The sequence below is a fragment of the Lampetra fluviatilis genome, unplaced genomic scaffold, assembly GCF_964198595.1.
Source record: "Lampetra fluviatilis unplaced genomic scaffold, kcLamFluv1.1 SCAFFOLD_992, whole genome shotgun sequence".
Taxonomy (NCBI): Eukaryota; Metazoa; Chordata; class Hyperoartia; order Petromyzontiformes; family Petromyzontidae; genus Lampetra; species Lampetra fluviatilis.
This window is the reverse complement of record NW_027621671.1, coordinates 2,501-22,626: the sequence shown is the minus strand read 5'-3', so window position 1 is coordinate 22,626 and position 20,126 is coordinate 2,501. Positions and strand designations below refer to the sequence as shown.

At 61.1% G+C, this 20,126-nt stretch overlaps 1 protein-coding gene across 1 annotated transcript; it reads right to left on the bottom strand.

Moving 5' to 3' along the window:
- Nucleotides 1–5,558: 5,558 nt before the first annotated feature.
- Nucleotides 5,559–19,982, bottom strand: LOC144955548 (monocarboxylate transporter 4-like). The gene is made up of 5 exons (XM_078885735.1): nt 19,833–19,982; nt 19,148–19,183; nt 16,535–16,839; nt 6,897–7,123; nt 5,559–5,761 (listed from the first exon to the last, which is right to left on the bottom strand). Exons 1-5 carry the CDS (start codon nt 19,980–19,982, stop codon nt 5,559–5,561), a joined length of 921 nt encoding a protein of 306 aa, XP_078741861.1.
- Nucleotides 19,983–20,126: the final 144 nt, after the last annotated feature.

The following is a 20,126-nucleotide window of genomic DNA, read 5'->3' as shown; positions in this document are numbered from 1 at the left end:
GATGGTGGTGATGATGGTGGTGGTGGTAGTGATGGTGGTGATGGTGGTGGTGGTGATGGTGGTGGTGGTGGTGATGGTGGTGGTGGTGATGATGGTGGTGATGGTTATGATGGTGTCGATGGTGATGGTGGTGATGGTGGTGGTGGTGATGATGGTGATGGTGTTGATGGTGATGGTGGTGATGGTGTTGATGGTGTTGATGGTGTTGATGGTGTTGATGGTGTTGATGGTGTTGATGGTGTTGGTTGTGATGGTGGTGATGGTGATGATGGTGTTGATGGTGTTGATGGTGTTGATGGTGATGATGGTGTTGATGGTGTTGATGGTGTTGATGGTGTTGATGGTGTTGATGGTGATGATGGTGTTGATGGTGGTGATGGTGTTGATGGTGGTGATGTTCACAAATGGACACAGATCGGTTCGCAGTTTGGGTGGCCACTTTAATTGTCGCGTTCCATGGAGAGACAAAGCTCCCCCAGGTAGCCTCCAGCAGGATGGAGGGTCAAGTGCAGTGTTCGACACACAGACAAAGCTCCCCCAGGTAGCCTCCAGCAGGGTGGAGGGTCAAGTGCAGTGTTCGACACACAGACAAAGCTCCCCCAGGTAGCCTCCAGCAGGATGGAGGGTCAAGTGCAGTGTTCGACACACAGACAAAGCTCCCCCAGGTAGCCTCCAGCAGGGTGGAGGGTCAAGTGCAGTGTTCGACACACAGACAAAGCTCCCCCAGGTAGCCTCCAGCAGGGTGGAGGGTCAAGTGCAGTGTTCGACACACAGACAAAGCTCCCCCAGGTAGCCTCCAGCAGGATGGAGGGTCAAGTGCAGTGTTCGACACACAGACAAAGCTCCCCCAGGTAGCCTCCAGCAGGGTGGAGGGTCAAGTGCAGTGTTCGACACACAGACAAAGCTCCCCCAGGTAGCCTCCAGCAGGGTGGAGGGTCAAGTGCAGTGTTCGACACACAGACAAAGCTCCCCCAGGTAGCCTCCAGCAGGATGGAGGGTCAAGTGCAGTGTTCGACACACAGACAAAGCTCCCCCAGGTAGCCTCCAGCAGGGTGGAGGGTCAAGTGCAGTGTTCAACACACAGACAAAGCTCCCCCAGGTAGCCTCCAGCAGGATGGAGGGTCAAGTGCAGTGTTCGACACACAGACAAAGCTCCCCCCAGGTAGCCCCCAGCAGGATGGAGGGTCAAGTGCAGTGTTCGACACACAGACAAAGCTCCCCCAGGTAGCCCCCAGCAGGATGGAGGGTCAAGTGCAGTGTTCGACACACAGACAAAGCTCCCCCAGGTAGCCTCCAGCAGGGTGGAGGGTCAAGTGCAGTGTTCGACACACAGACAAAGCTCCCCCAGGTAGCCTCCAGCAGGGTGGAGGGTCAAGTGCAGTGTTCGACACACAGACAAAGCTCCCCCAGGTAGCCCCCAGCAGGGTGGAGGGTCAAGTGCAGTGTTCGACACACAGACAAAGCTCCCCCAGGTAGCCCCCAGCAGGATGGAGGGTCAAGTGCAGTGTTCGACACACAGACAAAGCTCCCCCAGGTAGCCTCCAGCAGGGTGGAGGGTCAAGTGCAGTGTTCGACACACAGACAAAGCTCCCCCAGGTAGCCTCCAGCAGGATGGAGGGTCAAGTGCAGTGTTCGACACACAGACAAAGCTCCCCCAGGTAGCCTCTAGCAGGGCTGTAGGGGCAAGTGCAGTGTTCGACACACAGACAAAGCTCCCCACTCACATACAGTGCGCTAACCACTGCACCACCACTCCCCACTCACACAGTGCGCTAACCACTGCACCACCACCCCCGTTCTCACACACAGTGCGCAAACCACTGCACCACCACTCCTCACTCACATAGTGCGCTAACCACTGCACCACCCCTCCCCACACACACACAGTGCGCTAACCACTGCACCACCGCTCCCTACTTACACACACACAGTGCGCTAACTACTGCACCACCACTCCCCGCTCTCACACACACAGTGCGCTAACCACTGCACCACCACTCCCCACTCAAACACACAGTGCGCTAACCACTGTACCACCGCTCCCTACTTACACACACACAATGCTCTAACCACTGCACCACCACTCCCCGCTCTCACACATACAGTGCGCTAACCATTGCACCACAACTCCCCACTCACACACAGTGCGCTAACCACTGCCCCACCACTCCCCACTCACACATACACACACAGTGTGCTAACCACTGAACCACCATTCCCCACTCACACAGTGCGCTAACCACTGCACCACCACTCCCCACTCACACACAGTGCGCTAACCACTGCACCACCACTCTCCACTCACACACAGTGCGCTAACCACTGCACCATCACTCCCCACTCACACACAGTGCGCTAACCACTGCACCACCACTCTCCACTCACACACAGTGCGCTAACCACTGCACCATCACTCCCCACTCACAGTCAGAACCACTTGGGAGGTGGGTGGGTGAGTGAGTGGGTGAGTGAGTGAGTGGGTGGGTGAGTGGGTGAGTGAGTGGGTGAGTGGGTGAGTGAGTGGGTGAGTGAGTGAGTGAGTGGGTGAGTGAGTGAGTGGGTGGGTGGGTGGGTGAGTGAGTGGGTGAGTGGATGGGTGAGTGAGTGGGTGGGTGGGTGGGTGGGTGAGTGGGTGAGTGAGTGGGTGAGTGGGTGAGTGAGTGAGTGGGTGGGTGGGTGAGTGAGTGAGTGAGTGGGTGAGTGGGTGGGTGGGTGAGTGGGTGGGTGAGTGGGTGAGTGAGTGAGTGAGTGAGTGGGTGGGTGGGTGGGTGAGTGAGTGAGTGGGTGGGTGAGTGGGTGAGTGAGTGAGTGGGTGAGTGAGTGGGTGGGTGGGTGAGTTGATTGAGTGGGTGAGTGAGTGAGTGGGTGAGTGGGTGGGTGGGTGAGTGGGTGGGTGGGTGGGTGAGTGGGTGAGTGAGTGAGTGAGTGGGTAGGTGAGTGAGTGGGTAGGTGAGTGAGTGAGTGGGTAGGTGAATGAGTTAGTAAGTGAGTGAGTGGGTGGGTAGGTAGGTGAGTGGGTGGGTGGGTGAGTGAGTGGGTAGGTGAGTGAGTGAGTGGGTAGGTGAATGAGTGAGTGGGTAGGTGAATGAGTGAGTGGGTAGGTGAATGAGTGAGTGGGTAGGTGAATGAGTGAGTGGGTAGGTGAATGAGTGAGTGGGTAGGTGAATGAGTGAGTGGGTAAGTGAATGAGTGAGTGGGTAGGTGAATGAGTGAGTGGGTAGGTGAATGAGTGAGTGGGTAGGTGAATGAGTGAGTGGGTAGGTGAATGAGTGAGTGGGTAGGTGAATGAGTCAGTAAGTGAGTGAGTGGGTGGGTAGGTAGGTGAGTGGCTGAGTGAGTAGGTGAGTGAGTGAGTGATTGGGTTGGTGGGTGGGTGAGTGGGTAGGTGAGTGAGTGTGTAGACACCACCCCCCTCATCACACACGCGTCTCCGTGTCTCCCTGCCCATTGGTTGCCCCCCCGGCTGCTGCTGCCCCCCCCCCCCCCCCCCCCCCACGTGGTGCTTGTGTCGAGGTCCCCTGAGGCAGAAGAGAGCCCCCAGGGCGAGTGAGTGAGTGGGTGAGTCGGTAGGTGAGTGAGTGAGTGGGTGAGTGAGTGGGTGAGTGAGTGGGTGAGTGAATGAATGGCTGAGTGGATAGGTAGGTGAGTGGGTAGGTGAGTAGGTGAGTGAGTGAGTGAATGAGTGGCTGAGTGAGTGGCTGAGTAGGTGAGTGGGTGGGTAGGTGGGTGAATGAGTGGCTGAGTGGCTGAGTGAGTGAGTGAGTGGCTGAGTGAGTGAGTGGGTGAGTGAATGAATGGCTGAGTGGATAGGTAGGTGAGTGGGTAGGTGAGTAGGTGAGTGAGTGAGTGAATGAGTGGCTGAGTGAGTGGCTGAGTAGGTGAGTGGGTGGGTAGGTGGGTGAATGAGTGGCTGAGTGGCTGAGTGAGTGAGTGAGTGGCTGAGTGAGTGAGTGGGTGAGTGAATGAATGGCTGAGTGGATAGGTAGGTGAGTGGGTAGGTGAGTAGGTGAGTGAGTGAGTGAGTGAATGAGTGGCTGAGTGAGTGGCTGAGTAGGTGAGTGGGTGGATGGGTAGGTGGGTGAATGAGTGGCTGAGTGGCTGAGTGAGTGAGTGAGTGGTGAGTGAGTGAGTGTGTAGACACCCCACCACCCCCCTCGTCACACGCGCGTCTCCGTGTCTCCCTGCCCATTGGCTGCCCCCCCCACTGCCCCCCCCGCTGCCCCCTCCACGTGGTGCGTGTGTCGATGTCCCCTGAGGCAGAAGAGAGCCCCCAGGGCGAGTGAGTGAGTGAGTAGGTAGGTGAGTGGGTAGGTGAGTGGCTGAGTGAGTGAGTGGGTGAGTGGGTAGGTGAGTGAGTGAGTGGGTAGGTGAATGAGTGAGTGGGTAGGTGAATGAGTCAGTAAGTGAGTGGGTGGGTAGGTAGGTGAGTGGGTAGGTGAGTGAGTGAGTGGGTAGGTGAATGAGTCAGTAAGTGAGTGAGTGGGTGGGTAGGTAGGTGAGTGGGTGGGTGAGTGAGTGGGTGGGTGAGTGGGTAGGTGAGTGGGTAGGTGAGTGGTTGAGTGAGTGAGTGGGTGAGTGGGTAGGTGAGTGAGTGAGTGGGTAGGTGAATGAGTGAGTGGGTAGGTGAATGAGTCAGTAAGTGAGTGGGTGGGTAGGTAGGTGAGTGGGTAGGTGAGTGAGTGAGTGGGTAGGTGAATGAGTCAGTAAGTGAGTGAGTGGGTGGGTAGGTAGGTGAGTGGGTGGGTGAGTGAGTGGGTGGGTGAGTGGGTAGGTGAGTGGGTAGGTGAGTGGCTGAGTGAGTGAGTGGGTGAGTGGGTAGGTGAGTGAGTGAGTGGGTAGGTGAATGAGTGAGTGGGTAGGTGAATGAGTCAGTAAGTGAGTGAGTGGGTGGGTAGGTAGGTGAGTGGCTGAGTGAGTAGGTGAGTGAGTGGGTGGGTGAGTGGGTAGGTGAGTTGGTAGGTGAGTGAGTGGGTAGGTGAGTGAATGAATGGGTGAATGAGTGAGTGAGTGGGTAGGTAGGTGAGTGAGTGGCTGAGTGAGTGGGTGGGTAGATGAGTGAGTGAGTGAATGAGTGGCTGAGTGAGTGGCTGAGTGGTTAGGTGAGTGAATGAGTGGCTGAGTGAGTGGCTGAGTGAGTGAGTGAGTGGCTGAGTGAGTGGCTGAGTGAGTGAGTGAGTGGCTGAGTGAGTGGCTGAGTGAGTGAGTGAGTGGCTGAGTGAGTGGGTGAGTGAGTGAGTGAGTGAGTGGCTGAGTGGATAGGTAGGTGAGTGGGTAGGTGAGTGAGTGGGTGAGTGATTGGGTGGGTAGATGAGTGAGTGAGTGAATGAGTGGCTGAGTGAGTGGCTGAGTGAGTGAGTGAGTGGCTGAGTGAGTGGCTGAGTGAGTGAGTGAGTGGCTGAGTGAGTGGCTGAGTGAGTGAGTGAGTGGCTGAGTGAGTGGCTGAGTGAGTGAGTGAGTGGCTGAGTAGGTGAGTGGGTGGGTAGGTGGGTGAATGAGTGGCTGAGTGAGTGGCTGAGTGGTGAGTGAGTGAGTGTGTAGACACCCCACCACCCCCCTCGTCACACGCGCGTCTCCGTGTCTCCCTGCCCATTGGCTGCCCCCCCCACTGCCCCCCCCGCTGCCCCCTCCACGTGGTGCGTGTGTCGATGTCCCCTGAGGCAGAAGAGAGCCCCCAGGGCCAACACGAGGCCCGACAGCAAAACCTCGGCGCCCGCCAAGTAGAAGATGTAGACGTAGCTGTGCGTGTAGTCCACCAAGCGGCCTGGGGGGGGGGGGGGGGGGGTGGAGGTGAGGGGGAGGTAGAGGCTGAGTCGACCTAGGGGAGGACCAGCTTGTGTCCGTGGGGGCAGCGGAGATGGAGTTTGTGGTCGAGCGGTGAAGTGACACCGTTCAGCACCAACAACTCCACCACCATCAACAACTCCACCACCACTACCAGCAACAACTCCATCTCCTCCACTACCATCACCTCCACCACTACCACCTTCACCACCACCTCCACCACCTCCAGCATCACCACCACCATCACCACCTGCACCACCATCACCATCGCCTTCACCACCACCACCTCCACCACCATCACCACCACCTCCAGCATCACCACCATCATCTCCACCACTACCTCCACCACCACCATCACCTCCACCACCACCACCACCATCTCCACCATCACCACCATCACCTCCATCACCACCTTCACCACCACCTCCTCCACCATCACCATCACCACCACCTCCACCATCATCTCCATCACCACCACCTCCACCATCACCTCCACCACCTCCACCACCTCCACCATCACCTCAAACCACCACCTCCACCACCACCTCCACCATCACCACCTTCACCACCACCACCATCATCTCCCTCCTCCACCACCACCTTCACCACCTCCACCACCTCCACCACCACCACCATCACCTCCATCACCACCTTCACCACCACCACCACCACCTTCACCACCACCACCACCCCCTCCACCATCACCACCACCACCACCTCCACCACCACCTCCACCACCTTCACCACCACCACCTTCACCACCATCCCCACCTCCACCACCTCCACCACCACCATCTCCACCATCACCACCATCACCTCCATCACCACCTTCACCACCACCTCCTCCACCATCACCACCACCACCACCATCACCACCACCACCCCCTCCACCATCACCTCCACCACCCCCTCCACCACCACCACCACCATCACCACCCCCTCCACCACCACCACCACCATCACCACCACCATCACCACCACCTTCACCACCCCCTCCACCATCACCACCACCACCCCCTCCACCATCACCACCTTCACCACCATCCCCACCTCTACCACCTCCACCACCACCACCATCACCCCTCCACCCTCACCCCCCCCCCCCCCCCGCTCACCCGCTCCGGGAGGTCCGACGAGTACGGCTCCGGCCTCCATGAGGAGTACGAGTCCCAGCGCGGAGGGGAATGTCTGCGGGCCCGTGAGACCCATGAGCACCTCGAACTGCAGGGCTCCCACCATCCCGTACGAGACGCCGAAGAAGACGCAGAAAATCGCGAGGCCGGTGTAGGTGCTGGCGAATGAACCCAGTAGGTCGGCCGTGCCGTTGAACATCATCGCGAAGCTATGGGGTGAGACACGGGGAGAGACACGGGGAGAGACACGGGGAGAGAGACACACGGGGGGAGAGAGACACGGTGAGAGAGACACGGGGAGAGAGACACGGTGTAGGTGCTGGCGAATGAACCCAGTAGGTCGGCCGTGCCGTTGAACATCATCGCGAAGCTACGGGGTGAGAGAGACACGGGGAGAGACACGGGGAGAGACACGGGGAGAGAGACACACGGGGAGAGAGACACGGGGAGAGAGACACGGGGAGAGAGACACGGTGTAGGTGCTGGCGAATGAACCCAGTAGGTCAGCCGTGCCGTTAAACATCATCGCGAAGCTACGGGGTGGAGACACGGGGAGAGACACGGGGAGAGAGAGATACGGGGGGAGAGAGACACGGTGAGAGAGACACGGGGAGAGAGACACGGTGTAGGTGCTGGCGAATGAACCCAGTAGGTCGGCCGTGCCGTTGAACATCATCGCGAAGCTATGGGGTGAGACACGGGGAGAGACACGGGGAGAGACACGGGGAGAGAGACACACGGGGGGAGAGAGACACGGTGAGAGAGACACGGGGAGAGAGACACGGTGTAGGTGCTGGCGAATGAACCCAGTAGGTCGGCCGTGCCGTTGAACATCATCGCGAAGCTATGGGGTGAGACACGGGGAGAGACACGGGGAGAGACACGGGGAGAGAGACACACGGGGGGAGAGAGACACGGTGAGAGAGACACGGGGAGAGAGACACGGTGTAGGTGCTGGCGAATGAACCCAGTAGGTCGGCCGTGCCGTTGAACATCATCGCGAAGCTACGGGGTGAGAGAGACACGGGGAGAGACACGGGGAGAGAGAGACACGGGGAGAGAGAGACACGGTGAGAGAGACACGGGGAGAGAGACACGGTGTAGGTGCTGGCGAATGAACCCAGTAGGTCGGCCGTGCCGTTGAACATCATCGCGAAGCTACGGGGTGAGAGAGACACGGGGAGAGACACGGGGAGAGACACGGGGAGAGAGACACACGGGGAGAGAGACACGGGGAGAGAGACACGGGGAGAGAGACACGGTGTAGGTGCTGGCGAATGAACCCAGTAGGTCAGCCGTGCCGTTAAACATCATCGCGAAGCTACGGGGTGGAGACACGGGGAGAGACACGGGGAGAGAGAGATACGGGGAGAGAGACACGGGGAGAGAGACACGGGGAGAGAGACACGGTGTAGGTGCTGGCGAATGAACCCAGTAGGTCGGCCGTGCCGTTGAACATCATCGCGAAGCTACGGGGTGAGAGAGACACGGGGAGAGACACGGGGAGAGAGACACACGGGGGGAGAGAGACACGGTGAGAGAGACACGGGGAGAGAGACACGGTGTAGGTGCTGGCGAATGAACCCAGTAGGTCGGCCGTGCCGTTGAACATCATCGCGAAGCTACGGGGTGGAGACACGGGGAGAGACACGGGGAGAGAGACACGGGGAGAGAGGTGGAGAGAGAGAGATGGAGAGAGAGACACGGGGTGAGAGAGACACGGGGAGAGAGACACGGGGAGAGAGACACGGTGTAGGTGCTGGCGAATGAACCCAGTAGGTCGGCCGTGCCGTTGAACATCATCGCGAAGCTACGGGGTGGAGACACGGGGAGAGACACGGGGAGAGACACGGGGAGAGAGACACGGGGAGAGAGACACGGTGTAGGTGCTGGCGAATGAACCCAGTAGGTCAGCCGTGCCGTTAAACATCATCGCGAAGCTACGGGGTGGAGACACGGGGAGAGACACGGGGAGAGAGACACGGTGTAGGTGCTGGCGAATGAACCCAGTAGGTCAGCCGTGCCGTTAAACATCATCGCGAAGCTACGGGGCGAGAGAGACACGGGGAGAGAGACGGAGAGAGACACGGGGGGAGAGACACGGTGTAGGTGCTGGCGAATGAACCCAGTAGGTCGGCCGTGCCGTTGAACATCATCGCGAAGCTACGGGGTGGAGACACGGGGAGAGACACGGGGAGAGACACGGGGAGAGAGACACACGGGGGGAGAGAGACACGGTGAGAGAGACACGGGGAGAGAGACACGGTGTAGGTGCTGGCGAATGAACCCAGTAGGTCAGCCGTGCCGTTGAACATCATCGCGAAGCTACGGGGTGGAGACACGGGGAGAGACACGGGGAGAGAGACACGGTGAGATGGAGGGAGACATGGCGAGATGGAGAGAGACACGGTGTAGGTGCTGGCGAATGAACCCAGTAGGTCGGCCGTGCCGTTGAACATCATCGCGAAGCTACGGGGTGAGAGAGACACGGGGAGAGACACGGTGAGAGAGAGACACGGTGAGAGAGACACACGGGGGGAGAGAGACACGGCGAGATGGAGGGAGACATGGGGAGATGGAGGGAGACATGGGGAGATAGAGGGAGACACGGGGACAGGGAGACACGGTGAGAGAGAGAGAGACACGGTGAGAGAGGTGGAGAGAGAGATGGAGAGAGAGACACGGGGAGAGAGAGACACGGTGAGACACGGGGAGAGAGACACGGTGTAGGTGCTGGCGAATGAACCCAGTAGGTCAGCAGTGCCGTTAAACATCATCGCGAAGCTACGGGGTGAGAGAGACACGGGGAGAGACACGGGGAGAGACACGGGGAGAGAGACACGGTGAGAGAGACACGGGGAGAGAGAGACACGGGGGAGAGAGACACGGGGAGAGAGACACGGGGAGAGAGAGACACGGGGAGAGAGAGACACGGGGGGAGAGACACGGTGTAGGTGCTGGCGAATGAACCCAGTAGGTCAGCCGTGCCGTTGAACATCATCGCGAAGCTACGGGGTGAGAGAGACACGGGGAGAGACACGGTGAGAGACACGGGGAGAGAGACACACGGGGGGAGAGAGACACGGCGAGATGGAGGGAGACATGGCGAGATGGAGGGAGACATGGGGAGATGGAAAGAGACATGGGGAGATGGAGGGAGACACGGGGACAGGGAGACACGGGGAGAGAGAGACATGGTGAGAGAGACACGGTGAGATGGAGAGAGACACGGGGAGGGAGAGAGAGAGACGGTGAGAGAGACACGGGGAGAGAGACACGGTGTAGGTGCTGGCGAATGAACCCAGTAGGTCAGCCGTGCCGTTAAACATCATCGCGAAGCTACGGGGTGAGAGAGACACGGGGAGAGACACGGTGAGAGAGACACGGTGAGAGAGACACGGGGAGAGACACGGTGAGAGAGACACGGTGAGAGAGACACGGGGAGAGAGACACACGGGGAGAGAGAGACACGGCGAGATGGAGGGAGACATGGCGAGATGGAGGGAGACATGGGGAGATGGAGGGAGACACGGGGACAGGGAGACACGGGGAGAGAGAGAGAGACATGGTGAGAGAGAGACGGTGAGAGAGACACGGTGAGAGAGACACACGGGGGGAGAGAGACACGGCGAGATGGAGGGAGACATGGCGAGATGGAGGGAGACATGGGGAGATGGAAAGAGACATGGGGAGATGGAGGGAGACACGGGGACAGGGAGACACGGTGAGAGAGAGAGAGACATGGTGAGAGAGACACGGTGAGATGGAGAGAGACACGGGGAGGGAGAGAGAGACACGGTGAGAGAGACACGGTGAGAGAGACACACGGGGGGAGAGAGACACGGCGAGATGGGAGGGAGACATGGGGAGATGGAGGGAGACATGGGGAGATGGAGGGAGACACGGGGACAGGGAGACACGGTGAGAGAGAGAGAGACACGGTGAGAGAGACACGGTGAGAGAGACACGGGGAGAGAGACACGGTGTAGGTGCTGGCGAATGAGCCCAGTAGGTCAGCCGTGCCGTTAAACATCATCGCGAAGCTACGGGGTGAGAGAGACACGGGGAGAGACACGGGGGAGAGACACGGGGAGAGAGAGACACGGGGAGAGACGGTGAGAGAGACACACGGGGGGAGAGAGACATGGCGAGATGGAGGGAGACATGGGGAGATGGAAAGAGACATGGGGGAGATGGAGGGAGACACGGGGACAGGGAGACACGGTGAGAGAGAGAGAGACACGGTGAGAGAGGTGGAGAGAGAGAGATGGAGAGAGAGACACGGGGAGAGAGAGACACGGTGAGAGAGACACGGGGAGAGAGACACGGGGAGAGAGAGACACGGGGAGAGACACGGGGAGATAGAGAGAGAGACGGGGAGAGAGACGGGGAGAGAGACACGGGGAGAGACACGGGGAGAGAGAGACACGGTGAGAGAGACACGGGGAGATGGAGGGAGACATGGCGAGATGGAGGGAGACATGGGGAGATGGAGGGAGACACGGGGACAGGGAGACACGGTGAGATGGAGAGAGAGAGATGGAAAGAGACACGGGGAGAGACACGGGGAGAGAGACACACGGGGGGAGAGAGACACGGCGAGATGGAGGGAGACATGGCGAGATGGAGGGAGACATGGGGAGATGGAAAGAGACATGGGGAGATGGAGGGAGACACGGGGACAGGGAGACACGGGGAGAGACACGGGGAGAGAGACACGGGGAGAGAGACACGGTGTAGGTGCTGGCGAATGAGCCCAGTAGGTCAGCAGTGCCGTTAAAGATCATCGCGAAGCTACGGGGTGAGAGAGACACGGGGAGAGAGACACGGGGAGAGACGGTGAGAGAGAGACACGGGGAGAGACACGGGGAGATAGAGAGAGAGACGGGGAGAGAGACACGGGGAGAGACACGGTGAGATGGAGAGAGAGACGGGGAGAGAGACACGGGGAGAGAGACACGGGGAGAGAGACACGGGGAGAGAGACACGGGGAGAGAGACACGGTGAGATGGAGAGAGAGATGGAGAGAGACACGGGGAGAGAGACACGGGGAGAGAGACACGGGGAGAGAGACACGGGGAGAGAGACACGGGGAGAGAGACACGGTGAGATGGAGAGAGAGACGGGGAGAGAGAGTCGGGGAGAGAGACACGGGGAGACACGGGGAGAGACACGGGGAGAGAGACACGGGGAGAGAGACACGGGGAGAGAGACACGGTGAGATGCAGAGAGAGATGGAGAGAGACACGGGGAGAGAGACACGGGGAGAGAGACACGGGGAGAGAGACACGGGGAGAGAGACACGGGGAGAGAGACACCCGTGTCTCCCCCACCACACCCACCACCCTCACCACCACCACCACCACTTCCCCACCCCACCCCCCCACCACCCCCACCACCCACCACCACCACCCCCCACCACCACCACCCCCCCACCACCACCACCCCCACCCCCCACCACCACCCCCACCACCCCCCCCCCACCACCACCCCCCCACCCCCCACCACCCCCCACCACCACCCCCACCACCCCCTCCCCCCCATCACCACCACCCCCCCCCACCACCACCCCCACCCCCCCACCCACCCCCCACCCCACCACCACCCCCCTCACCACCACCCCTCCCCACCCCCCCCCACCCACCCCCCTAACCTCACCCCCCCCCTCCCCCACCTCACCTGAGCAGGTAGGTAGAATACGGCCTCACCCGCTCCAAGCCCGTCACCACCCCCACCACCCACCCCCCTCACCTCACCCCCCCACCTCACCTGAGCAGGTAGGTAGAATACGGCCTCACTCGCTCCAAGCCCGTCACCACCCCCACCACCCACCCCCCACCACCCACCCCCCTCACCTCACCCCACCTGAGCAGGTAGGTAGAATACGGCCTCACCCCACCCCACCCCTCCCCCACCCTCCCCCACCTCACCTGAGCAGGTAGGTAGAAGACGGCCTCACTCGCTCCAATCCCGTCACCACCCCCACCACCACCACCACCCCTCACCCCCCCTCACCTCACCCCCCACCACTCACCCCCCTCACCTCACCCCCCCCCCCCACCTCACCTGAGCAGGTAGGTAGAATACGGCCTCACTCGCTCCAAGCCCGTCACCACCCCCACCACCCACCCCCCTCCCACCCCCCTCACCTCACCCCACCCCCCCCACCTCACCTGAGCAGGTAGGTAGAATACGGCCTCACCCCCCTCAACCACACCCTCCCCCACCTCACCTGAGCAGGTAGGTAGAATACGGCCTCACTCGCTCCAAGCCCGTCACCACCCCCACCACCCACCCCCCTCACCCCACCTCACCCCCCTCCCCCACCTCACCTGAGCAGGTAGGTAGAATACGGCCTCACCCCCCTCCCCCCCACCCTCACCCACCTCACCTGAGCAGGTAGGTAGAATACGGCCTCACCCCCCTCCCCCCCACCCCACCCCCCCCACCTCACCTGAGCAGGTAGGTAGAATACGGCCTCACCCCCCTCCCCCCAACCCCACCCCCCACCTCACCTGAGCAGGTAGGTAGAATACGGCCTCACCCCCCTCCCCCCCACCCTCACCCACGTCACCTGAGCAGGTAGGTAGAATACGGCCTCACCCCCCTCCCCCCCACCCTCCCCACCTCACCTGAGCAGGTAGATAGAATACGGCCTCACCCCCCTCACCCTCACAACCCCCCACCTCACCTGAGCAGGTAGGTAGAATACGGCCTCACTCGCTCCAAGCCCGTCACCACCCCCACCACCCCACCCCCCCTCACCCCCCCACCTCACCTGAGCAGGTAGGTAGAATACGGCCTCACTCGCTCCAAGCCCGTCACCACCCCCACCACCCCCCTCACCTCACCCCCCTCACCCACCTCACCTGAGCAGGTAGGTAGAATACGGCCTCACCCCCCTCCCCCCCACCCTCCCCACCTCACCTGAGCAGGTAGGTAGAATACGGCCTCACTCGCTCCAAGCCCGTCACCACCCCCCTCACCTCACCCCCCTCACCCACCTCACCTCACCCCCCCCACCCACCCCCCTCACCTCACCCCCACCACCCTCACCCCCCCCCCCACCCCTCCCCCACCTCACCTGAGCAGGTAGGTAGAATACGGCCTCACCCCCCTCCCCCCCACCCTCACCCACCTCACCTGAGCAGGTAGGTAGAATACGGCCTCACTCGCTCCAAGCCCGTCACCACCCCCACCACCCACCCACCCTCACCTCACCCCCCCCTCCCCCACCTCACCTGAGCAGGTAGGTAGAATACGGCCTCACTCGCTCCAAGCCCGTCACCACCCCCCTCACCTCACCCCCCTCACCCCACCCCCCTCACCTCACCCCCCCTCACCCACCTCACCTGAGCAGGTAGGTAGAATACGGCCTCACTCGCTCCAAGCCCGTCACCACCCCCACCACCCCCCCTCACCCCCCCCCACCTCACCTGAGCAGGTAGGTAGAATACGGCCTCACTCGCTCCAAGCCCGTCACCACCCCCACCACCCCCCTCACCTCACCCCCCTCACCCACCTCACCTGAGCAGGTAGGTAGAATACGGCCTCACCCCCCTCCCCCCCACCCTCCCCACCTCACCTGAGCAGGTAGGTAGAATACGGCCTCACTCGCTCCAAGCCCGTCACCACCCCCCTCACCTCACCCCCCTCACCCACCTCACCTCACCCCCCCCCACCCACCCCCCTCACCTCACCCCACCACCCTCACCCCCCCCCACCCCTCCCCCACCTCACCTGAGCAGGTAGGTAGAATACGGCCTCACCCCCCCTCCCCCCCACCCTCACCCACCTCACCTGAGCAGGTAGGTAGAATACGGCCTCACCTCGCTCCAAGCCCGTCACCACCCCCACCACCCACCCACCCTCACCTCACCCCCCCTCACCCACCTCACCTGAGCAGGTAGGTAGAATACGGCCTCACCCCCCCCCCACCCCACCCTCCCCACCTCACCTGAGCAGGTAGGTAGAATACGGCCTCACCACCCCCCTCACCCCACCCTCCCCACCCCCTCACCACCACCCCCACCCCCACCATCATCACCACCTCCACCACCACCTTCACCACCATCATCACCACCCCCCTCCCACCCCCCACCACCCACCCCCCTCACCCCACCCCCCTCACCCCACCCCCACCCTCCCCACCTCACCTGAGCAGGTAGGTAGAATACGGCCTCACCTCGCTCCAAGCCCGTCACCACCCCCACCACCCACCCACCCTCACCTCACCCCCCCTCACCCACCTCACCTGAGCAGGTAGGTAGAATACGGCCTCACCCCCCCCCACCCCACCCTCCCCACCTCACCTGAGCAGGTAGGTAGAATACGGCCTCACCACCCCCCTCACCCCACCCTCCCCACCCCCTCACCACCACCCCCACCCCCACCATCATCACCACCTCCACCACCATCTTCACCACCATCATCACCACCCCCCCTCCCACCCCCCACCACCCACCCCCCTCACCCCACCCCCCTCACCCCACCCCCACCCTCCCCACCTCACCTGAGCAGGTAGGTAGAATACGGCCTCACCTCGCTCCAAGCCCGTCACCACCCCCACCACCCACCCACCCTCACCTCACCCCCCCTCACCCACCTCACCTGAGCAGGTAGGTAGAATACGGCCTCACCCCCCCCCACCCCACCCTCCCCACCTCACCTGAGCAGGTAGGTAGAATACGGCCTCACTCGCTCCAAGCCCGTCACCACCCCCACCACCCACCCACCCTCACCTCACCCCCCTCACCTCACCCCCCCCCACCCACCCCCCTCACCTCACCCCACCCCCCTCACTCCCCCCACCCCTCCCCCACCTCACCTGAGCAGGTAGGTAGAATACGGCCTCACCCCCCTCCCCCCCACCCTCACCCACCTCACCTGAGCAGGTAGGTAGAATACGGCCTCACCCCCCTCCCCCCCACCCTCACCCACCTCACCTGAGCAGGTAGGTAGAATACGGCCTCACTCGCTCCAAGCCCGTCACCACCCCCACCACCCACCCACCCTCACCTCACCCCCCTCACCCACCCCCACCCCTCACCCACCTCACCTGAGCAGGTAGGTAGAATACGGCCTCACCCGCTCCAAGCCCGTCACCACCCCCCTCACCCACCCCCCCCACCACCCCCACCCCTCACCCACCTCACCTGAGCAGGTAGGTAGAATACGGCCTCACCCGCTCCAAGCCCGTCACCACCCCCCTCACCCACCCCCCCCACCACCCCCACCCCTCACCCACCTCACCTGAGCAGGTAGGTAGAATACGGCCTCACCCGCTCCAAGCCCGTCAAGATGCCCACCACCCCCCCCCACCACCCCCACCCCCCACCACCACCACCATCATCATCTCCATCTCTTCCACCCTCACCACCACCTTCACCACCATCATCACCACCTTCACCACCACCCCCACCACCCCCCACCACCCCCCCACCACCTTCACCACCCCCCTCACCCCACCCTCCCCACCCCCTCACCACCACCCTCACCATCATCACCACCTCCACCACCACCTTCACCACCATCATCACCACCCCCCTCCCACCCCCCACCACCCACCCCCCTCACCCCACCACCCCCCCCACCACCCCCCCACCCCTCCCCAACCTCACCTGAGCAGGTAGGTAGAATACGGCCTCACTCGCTCCAAGCCCGTCAGGATCCCCGTGACGGGCCGGGCGAAGATGTCGACGAAGCCGATGACGGACAGCAGGAAGGCGGCTTTGGCGTCGGCCGTGCCCAGGTCCTTGGCGTAGCTCACCACGAAGACCGGCGGCACGAACAGGCCAAGCACCATGAGGGTGGCAGCCACCGCGTACACCACGAAACCACGGTGGCGGACCACGGAGAGGTCGATCAGGGGTCGGCGGCGTGGGGGTGGTGGTGGTGCAGTGGCGGTGGTGTCTGGGGGGGGTGGGTGAGACACGGGGAGAGAGACACGGGGAGAGAGGCAGGGTGAGAGAGACACGGGGAGAGAGGCAGGGTGAGAGAGAGGCAGGGTGAGAGAGAGGCAGGGTGAGAGAGACACGGGGAGAGAGGCAGGGTGAGAGACACATGGTGAGAGAGAGACATGGGGGTTGAGACACGGGGAGAGAGAGACACGGTGAGAGAGAGACACGGGGGGAGAGAGAGACACGGGGGGAGAGAGAGACACGGTGAGAGAGACACAGTGAGAGAGACACAGTGAGAGAGACACGGTGAGAGAGACATGAGGGTGGCAGCCACCGCGTACACCACGAAACCACGGTGGCGGACCACGGAGAGGTCGATCAGGGGTCGGCGGCGTGGGGGTGGTGGTGGTGCAGTGGCGGTGGTGTCTGGGGGGGGGGGGGTGAGAGACACGGGGAGAGAGACACGGGGAGAGAGGCAGGGTGAGAGAGACACGGGGAGAGAGGCAGGGTGAGAGACACATGGTGAGAGAGAGACATGGGGGTTGAGACACGGGGAGAGAGAGACACGGTGAGAGAGAGACACGGGGGGAGAGAGAGACACGGGGAGAGAGGCAGGGTGAGAGAGAGGCAGGGTGAGAGAGACACGGGGAGAGAGGCAGGGTGAGAGAGACACAGTGAGAGAGGCAGGGTGAGAGAGACATGGGGGGAGAGACACGGGGAGAGAGGTAGGGTGTGAGAGAGGCAGGGTGAGAGAGACACGGGGAGAGAGGCAGGGTGAGAGACACATGGTGAGAGAGAGACATGGGGGTTGAGACACGGGGAGAGAGAGACACGGTGAGAGAGAGAGACACGGGGGGAGAGAGAGACACGGTGAGAGAGAGACACGGGGGGAGAGAGAGACACGGGGGGAGAGAGAGACACGGTGAGAGAGACACGGTGAGAGAGACACGGTGAGAGAGACACGGTGAGAGAGACATGAGGGTGGCAGCCACCGCGTACACCACGAAACCACGGTGGCGGACCACGGAGAGGTCGATCAGGGGTCGGCGGCGTGGGGGTGGTGGTGGTGCAGTGGCGGTGTCTGGGGGGGGGGGGGGTGAGAGACACGGGGAGAGAGACACGGGGGGGGGAGACATCGGGGGAGAGACACGGGGAGAGAGAGACACGGTGAGAGAGACGTGGGGGGAGAGACACATGAGAGGAGAGACACGGGGGGAGAGGCAGGGTGAGAGACACATGGTGAGAGAGAGACACGGGGGGAGAGAGAGACACAGTGAGAGAGACGGGGAGAGAGAGACACGGTGAGAGAGACACGGGGGGGGGGGGGAGAGAGACACGGGGTAAGAGACACGTGGAGAGAGACACGGGGGGGGGGAGAGAGACACGGGGGGAGAGACACGGGGGGGGGGAGACATCGGGGGAGAGACACGGGGAGAGAGAGACACGGTGAGAGAGGCAGGGTGCGAGAGAGGCAGGGTGAGAGAGACACGGGGAGAGAGACACGGGGAGAGAGACACGGGGAGAGAGACAGGGTGAAAGAGAGGCAGGGTGAGAGACACGGGGGGAGATATGAGAGGAGAGACATGAGAGGGAGAAGAGGTCACCCCCTGTGAGTGGCTGGCTGAGGTGCCATCTGTTGAGGAAGTACTGAAGGCGATCCGGAGTCTGAGACCAGGAAAGGCACCGGGCAGAGATCAATCTCGCAAGCGAAATGCTGAGGGAGGGTGGCGTTTGTGCACAGACTGCCCTATATGACATCATAGCAACAGTCTGGACCACTGGACGGGTTCCGCAGGATTGGAAGGATGCCCTGGTGGTCCCCCTCTTTAAGAAGGGGGACCGCACAGACTGTAACAATTACAGGGGCATCTCACTCCTCAAGGTCCTGGCAAGGATTATTCAACATCGCCTTGCCAGGCACGCTGAGGAGAGGCTTGCGGAGCCCCAATGCGGTTTCAGGAAAGGGCGGTCCTGCACAGATGCCATATTTTCTGTCCGTCTGCTACAGCAGAGGTGTAGGGAATTCCAACACAAGACCTACATCTCTGCTTTATTGACCTGGTCAAGGCGATGGCGTTTGTGCACAGACTGCCCTACATGACATGATAATGAAGGCGATCCAATCTCCGACCCCCAGGGAACAGGTTCGCAGATTTGCTGAGCATTTCTGTGAGGCCCTGGGGGAGGGGACATCCCTCGGCCAGGAAAATATCGTGGCACAAAAGTGGGGATGACCCTGCTGAGGCTCATGCAGCTGGTAACGGTGGTGGTGGTGGTGGTGATTGTGGTGATGGTGTTGATGGTGGTGGTGGTGGTGATGGTGGTGGTGATGATGGTGGTAGTGGTGGTGGTGGTGATGATGGTGGTGGTGTTGATGGTGGTGGTGATGGTGGTGATGGTGGTAGTGGTGGTGATGGTGGTGGTGGTGATGGTGGTGAAGGTGGTGGTGGAGGTGGTGATGATGGTGGTGATGGTGGTAGTGGTGGTGATGGTGGTGGTGATGTTGGTGACGATGATGATGATGGTGGTGATGGTGATGGCGGTGAAGTTGACGATAGCGATGATGATGGTGTTAATGGCGGTGGTGGCTATGGTGACGATGGTGATGGTGGCGATGTTGATTGGTGGTGATGGTGGCGATGTTGATGGTGGCGATGATGGTGATGTTGATGGCGGTGATGGTGACGATGTTGATGGCGAAGGTGATGATGTTGATGGTGGCGATGGTGGCGATGTTGACGATGGTGGTGGTGATGGTGGTGATGGTGGTGATGGTGGTGATGGTGGTGATGGAGACGATGTTGATGGTGGCGATGGTGTTAATGGTGATGTTGGCGATGTTGATGATGGTGATGTTGGTGATGTTGGTGACGATGGTGGTGATGGTGGTGATGTTGACGATGATGTTGACGATGATGTTGACGATGATGTTGACGATGATGTTGACGATGATGTTGACGACAATGTTGATGATGATGTTGACGATGTTGATGACGATGATGTTGACGATGTTGATGATGTTCGTACCAGCGCCCATCAGCTTCAGTGCCTGTCCTCCTGGAGTGAGAGGCCTCATGAGAGCCCCACACAGACAGCAGTTGAGTAGCAGCCCGCCCAGCACCATGAAGCCCCCTCGCCACCCAAAGTTATGTAGTAGCAGCTGTAACATCATCAACATCAACATCATCAACATCATCAACATCACAGTCCCCCCAGCACCATGAAGCCCCCTCGCCACCCAAAGTTATGTAGTAGCAGCTGTAACATCATCAACATCAACATCATCAACATCATCAACATCATCAACATCATC

What these genes read in the sequence shown, in the direction of transcription:
- LOC144955548 (XM_078885735.1), bottom strand. Translation starts at nt 19,982, where the DNA reads ATGTTACAGCTGCTACTACATAACTTTGGGTGGCGAGGGGGCTTCATG. An exon ending in TATTCTACCTACCTGCTCAG is followed by an intron (nt 7,124 to 16,534) that starts GTGAGGTTGGGG and finishes CTCACCCCATAG; the next exon opens with CTTCGCGATGATGTTCAACG. An exon ending in CGTCGGACCTCCCGGAGCGG is followed by an intron (nt 5,762 to 6,896) that starts GTGAGCGGGGGG and finishes CCCCCCCCCCAG; the next exon opens with GCCGCTTGGTGGACTACACG.